The 15,835-nt window shown below is 38.4% G+C and overlaps 2 protein-coding genes across 11 annotated transcripts; one reads left to right on the top strand and one right to left on the bottom strand.

Moving 5' to 3' along the window:
* Positions 1–315: 315 nt before the first annotated feature.
* On the top strand, positions 316–2,913 carry LOC142546150 (uncharacterized). 3 transcript variants are annotated; one of them, XM_075653691.1, is made up of 10 exons: positions 316–613; positions 760–840; positions 1,186–1,244; positions 1,356–1,451; positions 1,549–1,626; positions 1,701–1,763; positions 1,845–2,018; positions 2,371–2,466; positions 2,628–2,748; positions 2,796–2,913. In XM_075653691.1, exons 1-9 carry the CDS (start codon positions 433–435, stop codon positions 2,700–2,702), a joined length of 903 nt encoding a protein of 300 aa, XP_075509806.1. In that variant the 5' UTR covers positions 316–432; the 3' UTR covers positions 2,703–2,748; positions 2,796–2,913. The 3 variants fall into 3 exon arrangements, 2 of the variants coding, with proteins under 2 accessions (XP_075509806.1, XP_075509813.1); XM_075653698.1 differs by having other exon boundaries at positions 2,376–2,466; positions 2,628–2,913; XR_012820423.1 differs by lacking the exon at positions 2,796–2,913 and having other exon boundaries at positions 317–613; positions 1,845–2,117; positions 2,628–2,650.
* A 280-nt stretch (positions 2,914–3,193) lies between these two features.
* LOC142546161 (protein ELF4-LIKE 3-like) lies at positions 3,194–4,593 on the bottom strand. Of its 8 annotated transcripts, none has more exons than XM_075653725.1 (2): positions 4,231–4,593; positions 3,194–3,808 (listed from the first exon to the last, which is right to left on the bottom strand). In XM_075653725.1, exon 2 carries the CDS (start codon positions 3,764–3,766, stop codon positions 3,416–3,418), a length of 351 nt encoding a protein of 116 aa, XP_075509840.1. In that variant the 5' UTR covers positions 3,767–3,808; positions 4,231–4,593; the 3' UTR covers positions 3,194–3,415. The 8 variants fall into 8 exon arrangements, with proteins under 8 accessions (XP_075509840.1, XP_075509872.1, XP_075509889.1 ...); XM_075653757.1 differs by having other exon boundaries at positions 4,291–4,593; XM_075653774.1 differs by having other exon boundaries at positions 4,358–4,593.
* Between the last annotated feature and the right edge of the window lie 11,242 nt (positions 4,594–15,835).

Below are 15,835 nucleotides of genomic sequence, written 5' to 3'. Positions count from 1 at the left end.
ATGCTTGGAAGATGGAAGCTCTGGAACACGTGAAACCATGGAAGACCTACAAAAAGCAAATAAAATCTCGCGAGAATCAACTTTTGTCAGTTTACACTCGAGTAACTTTAAAAATAAATATATAAATTTGTATTATATATACTATTTTATTATTTATTTTTATGTTTTTCGAGTATAAGTATTATCATATTTAGGGAAAAAACAAACGAGATAATGTTTTGATATAATTGCCCTATCATTATACCCACTTATATAAATACCATTGACGCACACTCATATATTGTGGTCTTTTACCTACTTGCTTGAAAACCAAACGTGGGATTAAAAAAAAAAAAGAATTTGAATAGTTGAACCCGGGCTGTGGCCCGGCCCTTTAAGCGCAACAAATGGACGAGGAGAAATGGAAAGATAACTTCACAATCCAACAGTGCAATGGCTGGTTCTGCTTCCACTCTCTCCGCCTTCTGCTTCGCTCAACTATCTCCGACCCTTGGCGCTTTCAAGAACAAACAGTTCGGTTTTCAATCACTGGAAAAGAGCTTTTCATTCACTTGTTTTTTTTCCAAGAAGAAACGGCTGGGTTTCATGGACCAAATTCTTGATTATATTGAAGGTGTTCCACTTTGACTGCCTTTGGAATTTGAAGATTTTCAACTTCCATTCAACGAGTTTTTGCTTATCGAGTAAATTACTGGGTTATATGTGTATTTTTGGGGATCTTGTCGATATTCACTCTTTTGTTTTTTTTGATTGATAAAGGGGGTCCAAAGTTGAGAAAATGGTATGGGGCGCCTGATCTCATGTCAAAGGATGAAAATGCATTAGAAGAAGATACCCCAGGTTCTTTTTCTCTTCTCCCATATTATATTTGTATCTTGTAAACAACAATTGTATTCCTTTCCATGTATGTGAACGAGACAGTGGCGGAGCTTGAACCTTATTTAGGACGCGCAACTAAAATCATAAAGTTTATGGGCAGTACATGCATTTTTATGGTAAATAGTATACAAAGATTATACAATAGCTAAAAGAAAATCGGAGACTGTCATGGGGTGAGCCCTCCCCTGGTTTATGGGCAGTATGCTGATTACAGTTTCAACCCCAGTCCCAGTTTATGGGCAGTACACGTGCTTATTATTATTTTATTGAGATTGACTCGTATCCATTTCTTTATATTGGACGCAGAAGAAGAGGAAATCAGAGATGCTGTATTAGTAACTGATGGAGACAATGAGATTGGTCAGGTGATGCTATGTATGCTATGCAGTAAAAGATTTGCTTAGTTGCGAGCATTTGATCCGAGCAACCTAATTATAGTTTCTTGAATCTAAGGTTCGTGTTTCTTACTTCTACAGATGGTCATACTGTCACTCATAGTCAAAAGAGTTCAAGTAAAAACTCTAGTGAAGGATAAGCGAGTTTCCATGGAAGCATTTGGCACTTACGTTGAGGTTCATGCCTCCACATCATTCAAACAATATTTAGATGGCTTCTGACATTTCTATTGTTATGCTCGATTTTCCCTGATTCTTATGTATTGTTCTGAAGCCCATGGCTGGAGATGCAAAGGACAAGACATTTCTGAAAAAAGCTCTAAGAGGTGTTCGTGCATTGATATGTCCGAATGTATGTATCAGACTCTATGTTCGAGAACTGTGTTGATTCTTTAACATAAATCTTTACCGTCCATCTCTATTTAGGAAGGATTCTTATGTAACATAGAGAGCTGGAAAGGTGTAGAGCATGTGATATTGTTATCTCAGGTATCTTCATATCATTATCAAATAATTCACGCAGCAACGTAAGTTAACATATCCTGGATGTTAAGTGCTTGAAATTTTCAGTTGCCTCTCTATAGGGATACGACTGGAATTCTAGCAGCCATGAATAGCAATGCAAAAAAACTAGCTGAGCAAGATGAAAGTGTTGCAAAGGCATGTGGAGTCCCCTACACAATAATCAGAACTGGTGCCCTAAAGAATACTCCTGGAGGAAAGCAAGGTTTCAGCTTTGAAGAGGTACAGTAGAGGTTTCGTAAAAAAATCTTGAACAAAGCAGGTCTAAAAAACCATCTCCTGTACATGATTCTTGATTGATCAAGATTTTTTTGTCACAAGGTATAACTACTGTTCATCTTTTGAATTTCACGAGTTTTTTCTCCCAGTACAGCTGATGATAATCGTTGTGTTAGACGATTTGTTTGGCTGAACTTGAGCCTTTTGTGAACGGTTAATCTTTTTGAACGGTTAATCTGTTTTCACAAGATTTAAAACTATGACTTCTGAAAGGATCTTGGCAATTTATTATTTTCAAAAAAGAAAAAGAAAAAAGAAAAGAGCTTTTTCACGATTCTCTAAATTTATATGTCAGGGCAGTGCAGTGAAAGGATCCCTGAGCAAAGAAGATGCCGCATTCATATGTGTAGAAGCCCTCGATAATGTCCCACAAAGAGGATTGATTTTTGAGGTTTAATAATTATATTTTCTTAAACTTTGTGGTTTCTCTTATCTAGGACTGATACTGCTATAACAAAAACTATTATTGTTGCAATTGATGAAACTTGCACTTGAATTTCTTCGGTTCTATTTGTGTAAGTTTAATCAATATGTCTTTTCTCGTATACGCAGGTGGTTAATGGCACAGAGAGCGTTTCCAGTTGGAAAAATTGCTTTGCTACGTTGATGAACAAGTCACAGGAGTAAATGTATATTCTTACAAGGTTGGAGACCAAATGAAGATTAGGGTCGATTCTAAATATGACCTCGGTTTACAGAACAAGTACACTCTTCAGATGACAGCAGATTTATTTTGGGATAACTTTGGATACGAATCCGAGGAGCATGTCCGAAAAATGTTCTCCAAATGAATCTAGATATGTATCGTTCATTCTGATTAATACCCGACTTTTGAAGTCTTTCTTGAGCAGTGTTGCTATTCTAAACAATCTCTGTTACGCATGACCAAGTAGAAGTGCAAATACATGTATATACCTGGGCTGTGGAAAATATAAATTGTGATATTACTAAACCATAGAAAATGGCTTATCCTCACGTAAAAATCCAGGGCCACCACAAATTTGATACGGAATATGTGGGTTTATAAAGATACTCCACCTAGAGATGGATTCAGGATTTTTTTCGGAGGAGGGAAACAGACAGCATGGGGTAATTTATCATAATTGATGGATGAAACGTAGATTTTAAGAAGATTATAATATAATATTTGAAATGTTGAATCTTCATATCCTGATTCCAATCTGGGGACAGAGGAATGCTATGTTCCAGTACAAAGATAGTTGCATAAACTACAAAGGCAAACTGTATTAATTATTCTCTGTAACCATCAAGATTCTGCAATTTTCACCAAGAAATTGAGTTTTAACATCCAAGAATATACCAGAACCAAGAACTCTGAATCAATTGCTGGACCAAATCCTCTTCTGCCCGACTCTTCCATCCGATCTAGTCATCCCAGCCGATTCTCCTTCCGAAGAAACATCCATCGATTTAGTGAATGAGTTTGAAAGATCGGCATAAAGATCAACCACCCGTCTTATATTGTTGTTGAGCTCTCTGATCAATTCCACATTTCGTGTCAAATCATCCGGGATTTTGGCTTCTTGATTCTGGTTGATCTCGTTAATTAACAGCCGGTTTTGGTCCAAAATGTTCTGGACCTGCACGAAATTCTTCTGAAACGTTTGAAGAACCTTGCCCTCGATCTGTACACCATCGTTAGCAATGCCTGAAAATAGATCGTCTGCCATCACCGATAGGCCACTCTTTCCGCTGTAATGTAATTCAAATCACTGCAAGAAAAGCTTTAAAAATGTTCCATTTAGTTCTGTAAAACAACTAAAAGTACAATGGCTCAGAGTATCATTTTTCACATAGCTCACCTAAAGAATCAAGAAAATGTTCAATTTTTTTTTAAAGAACACCCAAAGAAAAGACCATCAATAAGATTCTTCCGAAATCCAAAGTACCACTCAATCTCGGGTAAATATTAAATAAAAGAACTGTTTGATTCAAAGAAGCAAAATAAAGGGAAAAAATTATGCAAACTAAAACATCTTCAAGTTTTACGCATTTATTAGATTTTCAGAAATTTGTAAGCTTCGCGACTAAATACAATAATCAGCCGACACTAATTCGTATTGCAATTTGAATCAGATGAATTGGAGGAATACAGTCAAAACCTCGAAAATCAACCAGAATAATGAATAAATACCAAGAATTCAGAAACCCCACGTGCCTTCGAGATTCATAATTAAAAGAACAGCAACAGTACCAAGCACCCAACAGCTTGAGGACAGATGGAAACCAAGTTAATTCCCATGAAATTCTCTATATTTTACTTTAAATTCAACTCTCTCTTTTTTTGGGATTTTCCAAGCAAGTGCATAGAATCAAAACTCAACCACCGTGGGATTTAACATAGGCACTGAAATCATGATGAACAAAACGGAAAGAATACAGAGAATATAATTAATTTGACAATTAAAAATAATAATAATGGAAGAAGACCCTCCGTGTGTGTGCACGCGTGCGCGTGCGCGTGTGTTTGTGTTCTATTTCATCCGCGGAATTTGTCCTCCTTTCATTCATTGCCTCTCCCAATCTTGTGTGTACGTGGTGCAATTGATATATAATTAATTTTTCTCGATAAAAAAGAAAACGATATATTTAAAATTCAAGTATAAAAAATGATCCATCTGAGACTTGGAACTTATAAATTAATAAAAAGAGACATTTAAATTTTGGAATAATAACTAATACCTAAGAAACATAAATTCATAAAAAATCGTCCAAAAATGCCATAGACGTCATTTCTCGACTAAATAGGCTAAAGAGCTACAAATGAATTTATAATTTCATGGTTAAACTTGAACTTTATGTTTATCATCTCCTGGTTCATCTCTTACCTTATGTTTTAACCAAAAAAGTTATATTATATAATAAAAGTTTCAAAACTTGAACAAATCTTTTGTTATCTCATGTAATTTCAAGTTACAAACAAATATAGAACATATCATAGTAAAGTCATGATCTAACAAAAATAACTTAATCTGTCATTCGGACTGATAAGAAATTGACAAAACTTGTTTGAGACGGTCTCACGGATCGTATTTTGTGAGACATATATCTTATTTGGGTCATCCATGAAAAAATATTACTTTTTATTGTGAATATCGATAGAGTTGATTCGTCTCACATATAAAAATTCGTTAGACCGTCTCACGAGAGCCCTACTTTAAGAAATATTGTAAAAATTGAAATTTAAAACTAAAAATTAAAAACAGAAATTAAACTTAAAAGTTGTACAAATAATCAATTATATTATTAATTAAAATAACTATTTATTCAAAAAGTAAAATGATCAAGACCCAAATTAATTATGAGAGGTTTATACTAAGTAATTTGGGTAGACCCGATGTCTGCATTCACATTCCGTATATTTAATACATATGGTATTTACCTTGCATTTTGTATATGAAGTGTCGAATGCATTAAATTTTAAATACAAAGAATATGAATGTCTATTATTTGTGTGTTTTGAGTAGATTGATACGAGAATTAGATAAATTATCGTTGTATTACCGATTTACATTGATTGTACTTTATCAGCCTATCGAGAATCAATATCAATACTCATATGCATCAATGATTAAATTTAAAACTATTTGAATTGAGATTCAATCTTGTGTTTTGTGACTAGATTGATATGAGAATTATGTTTGAATTCAATGTCCAAACATCAAATCTTACTTGGTTTGTGAGTACTCAATTTCTATTCGATAATGATTAATTTCTTAGAAATAAAGAGCAACTATTTTAAAATCGTAATCAATTGGTTTTTTATTTTTTATTTGGATGCATCGTACTCAATTGGTGTTTAACTTCAATAGCCAAATTATATCACTTGATTTGAGAGTCGGTGGGGACCCGGACGCTAATCATCTTATTAATCGTCATTGGGACTAATTTAATAAATTATAATAAATAGGGTCTAAATTTTTTTTTAAAATGCGGAACGTAATGGCATACATCTTAACATACACGTCAGTATTAAAAGTACAAATCTTGCACTATATACAATCAGTCTCAACTAAGGTTTAACAACTATATAACAAGTGTTTAAACCCTAACTCTAGTCCAAGTCCGTAGTCTCCACTCTAACTCGATCTTTCTTCACCTCTGTGACCCTGAACCTGTCCCACCTGTTGCCATGCACACATACAGACAAGACAACAGCCGGATAACTCCGGTGAGATATAAATATCCCAGTATAAACGATGTATCAATGCAATCATATAAAACATATATAAAAGCATAAACAATCATTAAAACATGTATCCAATCTGACTACATGAACCAATACGAATATGTATTTAAGTCAATGACTTATTATCTTCTCTCAACTTATTTCTAATTTAGGGATCCCGATCTAATTTAGACTTTGGTATGCTGTATCGAGTGTCTACAATAGACGTCGATCTACATCTAAGCTCATCGATACACCGTAAGTCTAGAGTCTACGCGGTTCTGACAAAGACTCGGCGGTTCTGCCCTAGCTAGGCTGATCTGCCCTAGACTCAAACTCTGGCTCTGCTATAATTCAATAGACTAAACATATCAATCTGCTAATCTGCAAATATCAATGCAATAAAATAAAGTATGTGATTTTGGGAAACTCAAGTCAAACCTAACTCGAGTTGTGCAATCCCGAATCAACATTTATTTATACCTTTCTTTCTGTCGCTCTGATACAATCGAAGTCTCGACTCAAAGCCTGTCAATGTTCAATCTGACAATGACAATATCAATATTCTGTATCAATATTCTAATCAAATCGCAACATCTCTGTTTTATCAAATTCTGACGGTACAACAGTACAATCTTGCGATACTGATAATACTATATCAGTCTATACCAATTCCAATCATTTACAATCAACCACCGTACAAAACTAATATCAATTCTAGTCAATCTCCTTCTGAAATTCATAACAATTCCATATTCAGTCCGTTTCTTAATCTGACTTTGATTCTACGCTTGTCTAACATGTCAAGAACCACATATATGACGTGTATTCAATTCTAACAACATCATAATTTCAAAACATGTCAAAACGTAGTAAAACTTACGTCCTGTAGTAGCCTGCGTTGATAGGAACACAGTTCCGAAGTCGGATTTAAAATCTAACGGACGGATTGATCGCAAATCGAATTCTAAAATTCAAAAGCTATTTTCCCTCGAAGCTTCCGTTTCTCCTTTCTTCTGAGGATTCACGTTTGTATATATATATATATATACAACCAACGTTGCATAATTCTCCACATGTCGATTTTTCCTTTTGCATGTCTCGCGCATATGCGCGACATTACTGGCGCATATACGCGAGACCTACTGGTCTCGGCCTTAGCAGCTCGCGCATATGCGCGACATTACTGGCGCATATGCGCGATGTCTTCTGGACCTCACTTACATAGGCTCGCGCATATGCGCGACATCTTCCGCGCATATGCGCGAGGTCTTCTGCCTGTTTGGCGCATGTGCGCGCATCCGGTCGCACGTGTGCGCCGATGCTACTGTCCTCGCACACCAATTTTCACACGCGATCTCATTTCGTGCCTTGGTTAGCCCTTTCATAATTATCTCGATTAAAAATCAATAATCGTAATTTAGCACGATATAAAATCTCGGGCATTACATTTCTCCCCCCCTAAGATACGATTTCGTCCTCGAAATCACAGGCATTCAATCGTATCAATAAGGAGTATATATACAAAACTGTATAATAAAATTTACATTATCGAAATAACTCTGGGAACTCTTGTCTCATATCTGATTCAGTTTCCCAAGTGGCTTCTTCAATGCCATGACGAGTCCATTGAACTTTTACAAGTGGAATGGTCTTTGTTCTGAGCTGTTTTTCTTTACGATCAATAATGTGAATCGGTTTTTCAACATAGCTCAACGTCTCATCCAGTTCGGTCTCGTCTGGCTGAATAGCATGTGAAGCATCAGGAAGGTATTTCCTTAATAACGATACATGAAAGACATCATGTATCCCGGATAATGAAGGCGGTAATGCGAGTCGATAGGCACGATCTCCTATCTTTTCGAGAATCTCATAAGGCCCAATATATCATGGAGACAGTTTTCCTTTCTTGCCAAATCTGACAACTCCTCTGAAAGGTGAAATCTTTAAAAATACTCGGTCTCCTGCCTCAAATACCAACGGTCTACGTCGAACATTGGCATATTTGGCCTGTCTGTCTTGTGCTGCCTTCATATTCTTTTGAATTAGCTTCACTTTTTCTGTCATATCTCTGATCATATAAGGTCCAATCTCAGGCACTTCAGAGATATCATCCCAATAGAGAGGGGATTGACACTTCTTTCCGTACAACGCTTCGAATGGTGCCATCTCAATACTCGTCTTATAGCTGTTGTCTTACGAAAACTCACAAAGTGGCAATGCATCTTGCCAATTAGTGCTAAAATCAAGCACCACTGCTCTCAGCATATCCTCCAATGTCTGGATAGTCCGCTCTGACTGTCCGTCAGTCTGTGGATGATATACGGTACTTAGATGTAACTTCGTACCGAGAGCCTGCTGCAAGCTCTGCCAGAAGTGCGAAGTAAATCGAGGATCACGGTCTGATACAATTGACTTCGGCACTCCGTGCAATCTGACCACTTCTCTGACATAGATATCTGCCATCTGGTCAAATCTGTACGTCATCTTGTACGGAATAAAACATGCGGATTTGGTCAATCTGTCAATCACGACCCAAATCGCATCACAACCTCGGAAGGAACGCGGTAGCTGCGTCACAAAATCCATGGAAATGTGATTCCATTTCCATTCAGGAATGGACAAACTCTGTAATAAACCTCCTGGTTTCTCTCTTTCTGCTTTCACCTGCTGGCAATTCAGACATTTGGAAACAAATTCGGCAATGTCAGTCTTCATTTGTTTCCACCAGAACTGTCTTTTCAAATCATTATACATCTTTCTGCCACCAGGATGAATATTGAATCGACTGTTGTGCGCTTCTGACAATATCTATCGTTTCAAATCTGAAACATTCGGCACAACCAAACGATTATTTACATACAAGACGTTATCACGTACCTGATATTCCGATCGATGTCCTGTTCTGACCATTACTATTGATCTCTGTACATTCTGATCAACTTTCTGAGCCGCTTTAATCCTCATAATCAGCTCTGGTTCTACTTGCACCGTATAAAATTTCAACGGTCTATAATCTGTTTCAAATGCTAATCCAGACAAACAACAGTCTTCTATCAAATTTGAAACACCGATCGTCGACAAGGATAAAGAACATACCTTTCGACTTAGTGCATCAGCTGCTGCGTTAGACTTTCCTGGATAGTATTTGATTTCACAATCAAAATCCTTAAGCAAATCAAGCCATCTTCGTTGTCTCATATTCAATTCAGACTGTGAAAACAGATATTTCAAACTCTTATGATCAGAATATATCTCAAACTTTTCTCCATAAAGATAATGTCGCCATATCTTTAATGCAAAGACAATGGCTGCCAATTCAAGATCATGGATTGGATAACGAGTCTCATGTGGTTTAAGTTGTCTTGAGGCATAAGCAATAACATGCCCTCGCTGCATCAGAACAGATCCCAACCCTCTGTGAGAGGCGTCGCAATAAACCACAAAATCACCAGTACCGGAGGGGATAGTCAACACCGGAGCACTGGTCAATCTCTTTTTCAACTCCAGAAAACTGGTCTCGCATTCTTCAGACCAAACAAATGGAGCATTCTTCTGAGTCAGCTGAGTAATTGGTTTAGCAATACTTGAGAAATCTTTAATAAAACGACGGTAATATCCCGCTAAACCCATGAAACTGCGAATTTCGGGCACTGACGTCGGTCTTGGCCAAGAAATCACGGCTTCCACTTTACTGGGATCCACTGATATCCCATCTCCGGATATAATATGACCCAGAAATACTACATGTCTTAACCAAAACTGACATTTCGACAGTTTAGCATATAATTTCTCAGTCCTTAAAATTCGCAACACAGTTCTTAGATGCTCAGCATGCTCACTCATATTCTTTGAATAAATCAAAATATCATCGATGAAAATAATCACAAAATCATCGAGATATTTCTGGAATATACGGTTCATCAATCCCATAAATACAGCTGGAGCATTCGTCAAACCAAATGGCATGTCAATAAATTCATAGTGTCCATACCTGGTTCTGAATGTTGTCTTTGAGATATCAGAATCTCTGACTCTCAGCTGATGATATCCAGATCTCAAATCGATCTTGGAATATACTGAAGAACCCTGCAACTGATCAAACAAATCATCAATACGAGGCAAAGGATATTTATTCTTTATCGTTGCCTTGTTCAGTTGCCGATAGTCGATGCAGAGTCTCATCGAACCGTCCTTCTTTCTTACAAACAGTACTGGAGCACCCCAAGGAGAAACACTCGGTCTGATGTACCCCTTGGCCAGTAAGTCTTCCAGTTGATCCTTTAATTCTTTCAACTCAATTGGTGCCATTCTGTACGGGGCTCTAGAAATTGGCACTGTACCTGGCATCAATTCAATGCTGAAGTCTATCTCTCGAACTGGAGGTAATCCCGGGATCTCATCTGGGAAGACGTCAGCAAACTCACGTACCACTGGCAGGTCTGCCAATGATGGACTCGACTTCAGTACATCTACTGAATAGACAAGGAATCCCTCTGCTCCTTTCTGTAATAATCGATTCATAGATAATACGGATATTAAGGGAATTCTCGATCTAGAACCCTTACCGTAGAATTTCCACTCTTCAGCCATATTTGTTCTGAATCTCACTATCTTGTGGAAACAATCCACAGTCGCCCTGTACTTGGTCAGCATATCAATACCGATAATACAATCAAAATCTGACAAGCCAAGTACGATGCAATCTAATTCAATCTCATGCCCGTCATACTGTAGTACACAATGTTTTACAGAATTTACTGATATCAAACCTGTCCCCAAAGGAGAAGAGACAGATACTACAGTAGCTAAAGACTCTACAGGCAATGCATGACTCAATGCAAATTGTTCAGAAATAAATGTATGTGAAGCATCGGTATCAATCAATACATAAGCAGGGTAACCACATAAAGAACAGTTACCTGCCACAACGACATCTGGTGCTTCCTGGGCCTGCTCCTCGGTCAAAGCGAATACTCTGGCCTGCTGTCTAGGAGGCTGGCTAACAGTCTGGCTACCTCCTGGCCTCTGCTGTGACTGAGCTAGCGCTGGCTGGAATGTATGAACGGCAGCTGATCGTCTCTCAGTCTGTGCTGCTAATCCCGATGACTCGGCTCCCTGAGATCTTTGGGACCCTCTCTGTGGACACACTTTAGCAAAGTGTCCCGGCTGTTTACAGATGTTGCAACTACCAGTTACTCCCTGGCATTGCTCAGTTGCATGTCTTCCTCCGCAAGTCTTACAATAAACTCCAGTGTAACTCTGGCTCTGTCTGGAACCACCGGAGCTAGAAGAACTACTGCCAGATTTCTTAAATTGCTTTCCTCTGGCTTTCAAAAATTCTTTCTTCCCTCCACTGCTGCCGCCAACCTCGAATCTATGAGGTGGTTGATGTGGTCTCGGTGCTGGATGCACAAATGAAGCCCCTTTCTGTCTCATCAGACCGGCTTCTGCTCCCTTAGCTCTGTTCAGGGCGTCAGTAAAGTTATTCGGTCACCTTGTGTTCACCAATGTGAAAATATCTGGGTTCAAGCCATTGATGAACTGATCAGCAGTAGCTTCCTCGCTGTCAGCCACATGTGAAGCAAATTTCAACAAGGTGGAGAACTTGGACACATATTCTTCTATGTTCATCTGTCCCTCCCTTAGATTAGCAAACTCTGCCCCTTTGTCCTTCCGGTACGATACTGGAAAGAATCGTTGGTAAAATTCAGTTCTAAATATATTCCAGGTAATAGTCGTACCTCTATGCTCCATGGCTCTCTTTCTAGTAATCCACCAGTCCTTAGCAACATCGTGTAACTGGTGTCCAATCAATCGAACTCGCCGCTCATCTGTATATTCCAATGAATCAAAAAGCATTTCAATATCATCAAGCCAACTCTCGCATTCCACAGCGTTCTCAGTTCCTTTCAAAGTTGGCGGGTGAAATGACTGAAATCGTTTCAGTAACGTTTCCGTTGGAGTCGGTGTTACATCCATTGGAGGATTTGATGTACTACCCTGTTTTGGAATTCGTCTGGGAGGCATATCTGGTTATCAACAGAATTAGTAACGCAAACACAACAACCAACTTCAGTCCTCCTCTGATCATCTTACTGCTGATCTAGAATCGGTGCTGATCCATTCTCAATAAAACATATTACTATATCAAATCAGATAAGCAAGTAACATGTATTAAAGCAGTAAGACATGCTAGCATTCAAAAGCAGGAAAGAAACACTCAATCTACCCCGCTCACTAGCCTCTTCTATCTTAATCTAAATGATCTATCGCTCTGATACCACCTGTTGTGGGGACCCGGACGCTAATCATCTTATTAATCGTCATTGGGACTAATTTAATAAATTATAATAAACAGGGTCTAAATTTTTTTTTAAAATGCGGAACGTAATGGCATACATCTTAACATACACGTCAGTATTAAAAGTACAAATCTTGCACTATATACAATCAGTCTCAACTAAGGTTTAACAACTATATAACAAGTGTTTAAACCCTAACTCTAGTCCAAGTCCGTAGTCTCCACTCTAACTCGATCTTTCTTCACCTCTGTGACCCTGAACCTGTCACACCTGTTGCCATGCACACATACAGACAAGACAACAGCCGGATAACTCCGGTGAGATATAAATATCCCAGTATAAACGATGTATCAATGCAATCATATAAAACATATATAAAAGCATAAACAATCATTAAAACATGTATCCAATCTGACTACATGAACCAATACGAATCTGTATTTAAGTCAATGACTTATTATCTTCTCTCAACTTATTTCTAATTTAGGGATCCCGATCTAATTTAGACTTTGGTATGCTGTATCGAGTGTCTACAATAGACGTCGATCTACATCTAAGCTCATCGATACACCGTAAGTCTAGAGTCTACGCGGTTCTGACAAAGACTCGGCGGTTCTGCCCTAGCTAGGCTGATCTGCCCTAGACTCAAACTCTGGCTCTGCTATAATTCAATAGACTAAACATATCAATCTGCTAATCTGCAAATATCAATGCAATAAAATAAAGTATGTGATTTTGGGAAACTCAAGTCAAACCTAACTCGAGTTGTGCAATCCCGAATCAACATTTATTTATACCTTTCTTTCTGTCGCTCTGATACAATCGAAGTCTCGACTCAAAGCCTGTCAATGTTCAATCTGGCAATGACAATATCAATATTCTGTATCAATATTCTAATCAAATCGCAACATCTCTGTTTTATCAAATTCTGACGGTACAACAGTACAATCTTGCGATACTGATAATACTATATCAGTCTATACCAATTCCAATCATTTACAATCAACCACCGTACAAAACTAATATCAATTCTAGTCAATCTCCTTCTGAAATTCATAACAATTCCATATTCAGTCCGTTTCTTAATCTGACTTTGATTCTACGCTTGTCTAACATGTCAAGAACCACATATATGACGTGTATTCAATTCTAACAACATCATAATTTCAAAACATGTCAAAACGTAGTAAAACTTACGTCCTGTAGTAGCCTGCGTTGATAGGAACACAGTTCCGAAGTCGGATTTAAAATCTAACGGACGGATTGATCGCAAATCGAATTCTAAAATTCAAAAGCTATTTTCCCTCGAAGCTTCCGTTTCTCCTTTCTTCTGAGGATTCACGTTTGTATATATATATATATATATACAACCAACGTTGCATAATTCTCCACATGTCGATTTTTCCTTTTGCATGTCTCGCGCATATGCGCGACATTACTGGCGCATATGCGCGAGACCTACTGGTCTCGGCCTTAGCAGCTCGCGCATATGCGCGACATTACTGGCGCATATGCGCGATGTCTTCTGGACCTCACTTGCATAGGCTCGCGCATATGCGCGACATCTTCCGCGCATATGCGCGAGGTCTTCTGCCTGTTTGGCGCATGTGCGCGCATCCGGTCGCACGTGTGCGCCGATGCTACTGTCCTCGCACACCAATTTTCACACGCGATCTCATTTCGTGCCTTGGTTAGCCCTTTCATAATTATCTCGATTAAAAATCAATAATCGTAATTTAGCACGATATAAAATCTCGGGCATTACATTTCTCCCCCCCTAAGATACGATTTCGTCCTCGAAATCACAGGCATTCAATCGTATCAATAAGGAGTATATATACAAAACTGTATAATAAAATTTACATTATCGAAATAACTCTGGGAACTCTTGTCTCATATCTGATTCAGTTTCCCAAGTGGCTTCTTCAATGCCATGACGAGTCCATTGAACTTTTACAAGTGGAATGGTCTTTGTTCTGAGCTGTTTTTCTTTACGATCAATAATGTGAATCGGTTTTTCAACATAGCTCAACGTCTCATCCAGTTCGGTCTCGTCTGGCTGAATAGCATGTGAAGCATCAGGAAGGTATTTCCTTAATAACGATACATGAAAGACATCATGTATCCCGGATAATGAAGGCGGTAATGCGAGTCGATAGGCACGATCTCCTATCTTTTCGAGAATCTCATAAGGCCCAATATATCATGGAGACAGTTTTCCTTTCTTGCCAAATCTGACAACTCCTCTGAAAGGTGAAATCTTTAAAAATACTCGGTCTCCTGCCTCAAATACCAACGGTCTACGTCGAACATTGGCATATTTGGCCTGTCTGTCTTGTGCTGCCTTCATATTCTTTTGAATTAGCTTCACTTTTTCTGTCATATCTCTGATCATATAAGGTCCAATCTCAGGCACTTCAGAGATATCATCCCAATAGAGAGGGGATCGACACTTCTTTCCGTACAACGCTTCGAATGGTGCCATCTCAATACTCGTCTTATAGCTGTTGTCTTACGAAAACTCACAAAGTGGCAATGCATCTTGCCAATTAGTGCTAAAATCAAGCATCACTGCTCTCAGCATATCCTCCAATGTCTGGATAGTCCGCTCTGACTGTCCGTCAGTCTGTGGATGATATACGGTACTTAGATGTAACTTCGTACCGAGAGCCTGCTGCAAGCTCTGCCAGAAGTGCGAAGTAAATCGAGGATCACGGTCTGATACAATTGACTTCGGCACTCCGTGCAATCTGACCACTTCTCTGACATAGATCTCTGCCATCTGGTCAAATCTGTACGTCATCTTGTACGGAATAAAACATGCGGATTTGGTCAATCTGTCAATCACGACCCAAATCGCATCACAACCTCGGAAGGAACGCGGTAGCTGCGTCACAAAATCCATGGAAATGTGATTCCATTTCCATTCAGGAATGGACAAACTCTGTAATAAACCTCCTGGTTTCTCTCTTTCTGCTTTCACCTGCTGGCAATTCAGACATTTGGAAACAAATTCGGCAATGTCAGTCTTCATTTGTTTCCACCAGAACTGTCTTTTCAAATCATTATACATCTTTCTGCCACCAGGATGAATATTGAATCGACTGTTGTGCGCTTCTGACAATATCTATCGTTTCAAATCTGAAACATTCGGCACAACCAAACGATTATTTACATACAAGACGTTATCACGTACCTGATATTCCGATCGATGTCCTGTTCTGACCATTACTATTGATCTCTGTACATTCTGATCAACTTTCTGA

Source organism: Primulina tabacum, chromosome 1 (assembly GCF_025594145.1).
Source record: "Primulina tabacum isolate GXHZ01 chromosome 1, ASM2559414v2, whole genome shotgun sequence".
In the NCBI taxonomy this organism is placed as follows: Eukaryota; Viridiplantae; Streptophyta; class Magnoliopsida; order Lamiales; family Gesneriaceae; genus Primulina; species Primulina tabacum.
The sequence above is the reverse complement of the archived record's forward strand: the minus strand, read 5'-3'. Positions and strand labels throughout refer to the sequence as shown.

Coding starts and splice junctions, on each gene's coding strand:
- LOC142546150 (XM_075653691.1), top strand. CDS start 433: ATGGCTGGTTCTGCTTCCACTCTCTCCGCCTTCTGCTTCGCTCAACTA. Junction 1,452..1,548: donor CATTTGGCACTTACGTTGAG/GTTCATGCCTCC, acceptor ATTGTTCTGAAG/CCCATGGCTGGAGATGCAAA. Junction 2,019..2,370: donor AAGGTTTCAGCTTTGAAGAG/GTACAGTAGAGG, acceptor TTTATATGTCAG/GGCAGTGCAGTGAAAGGATC.
- LOC142546161 (XM_075653725.1), bottom strand. CDS start 3,766: ATGGCAGACGATCTATTTTCAGGCATTGCTAACGATGGTGTACAGATC.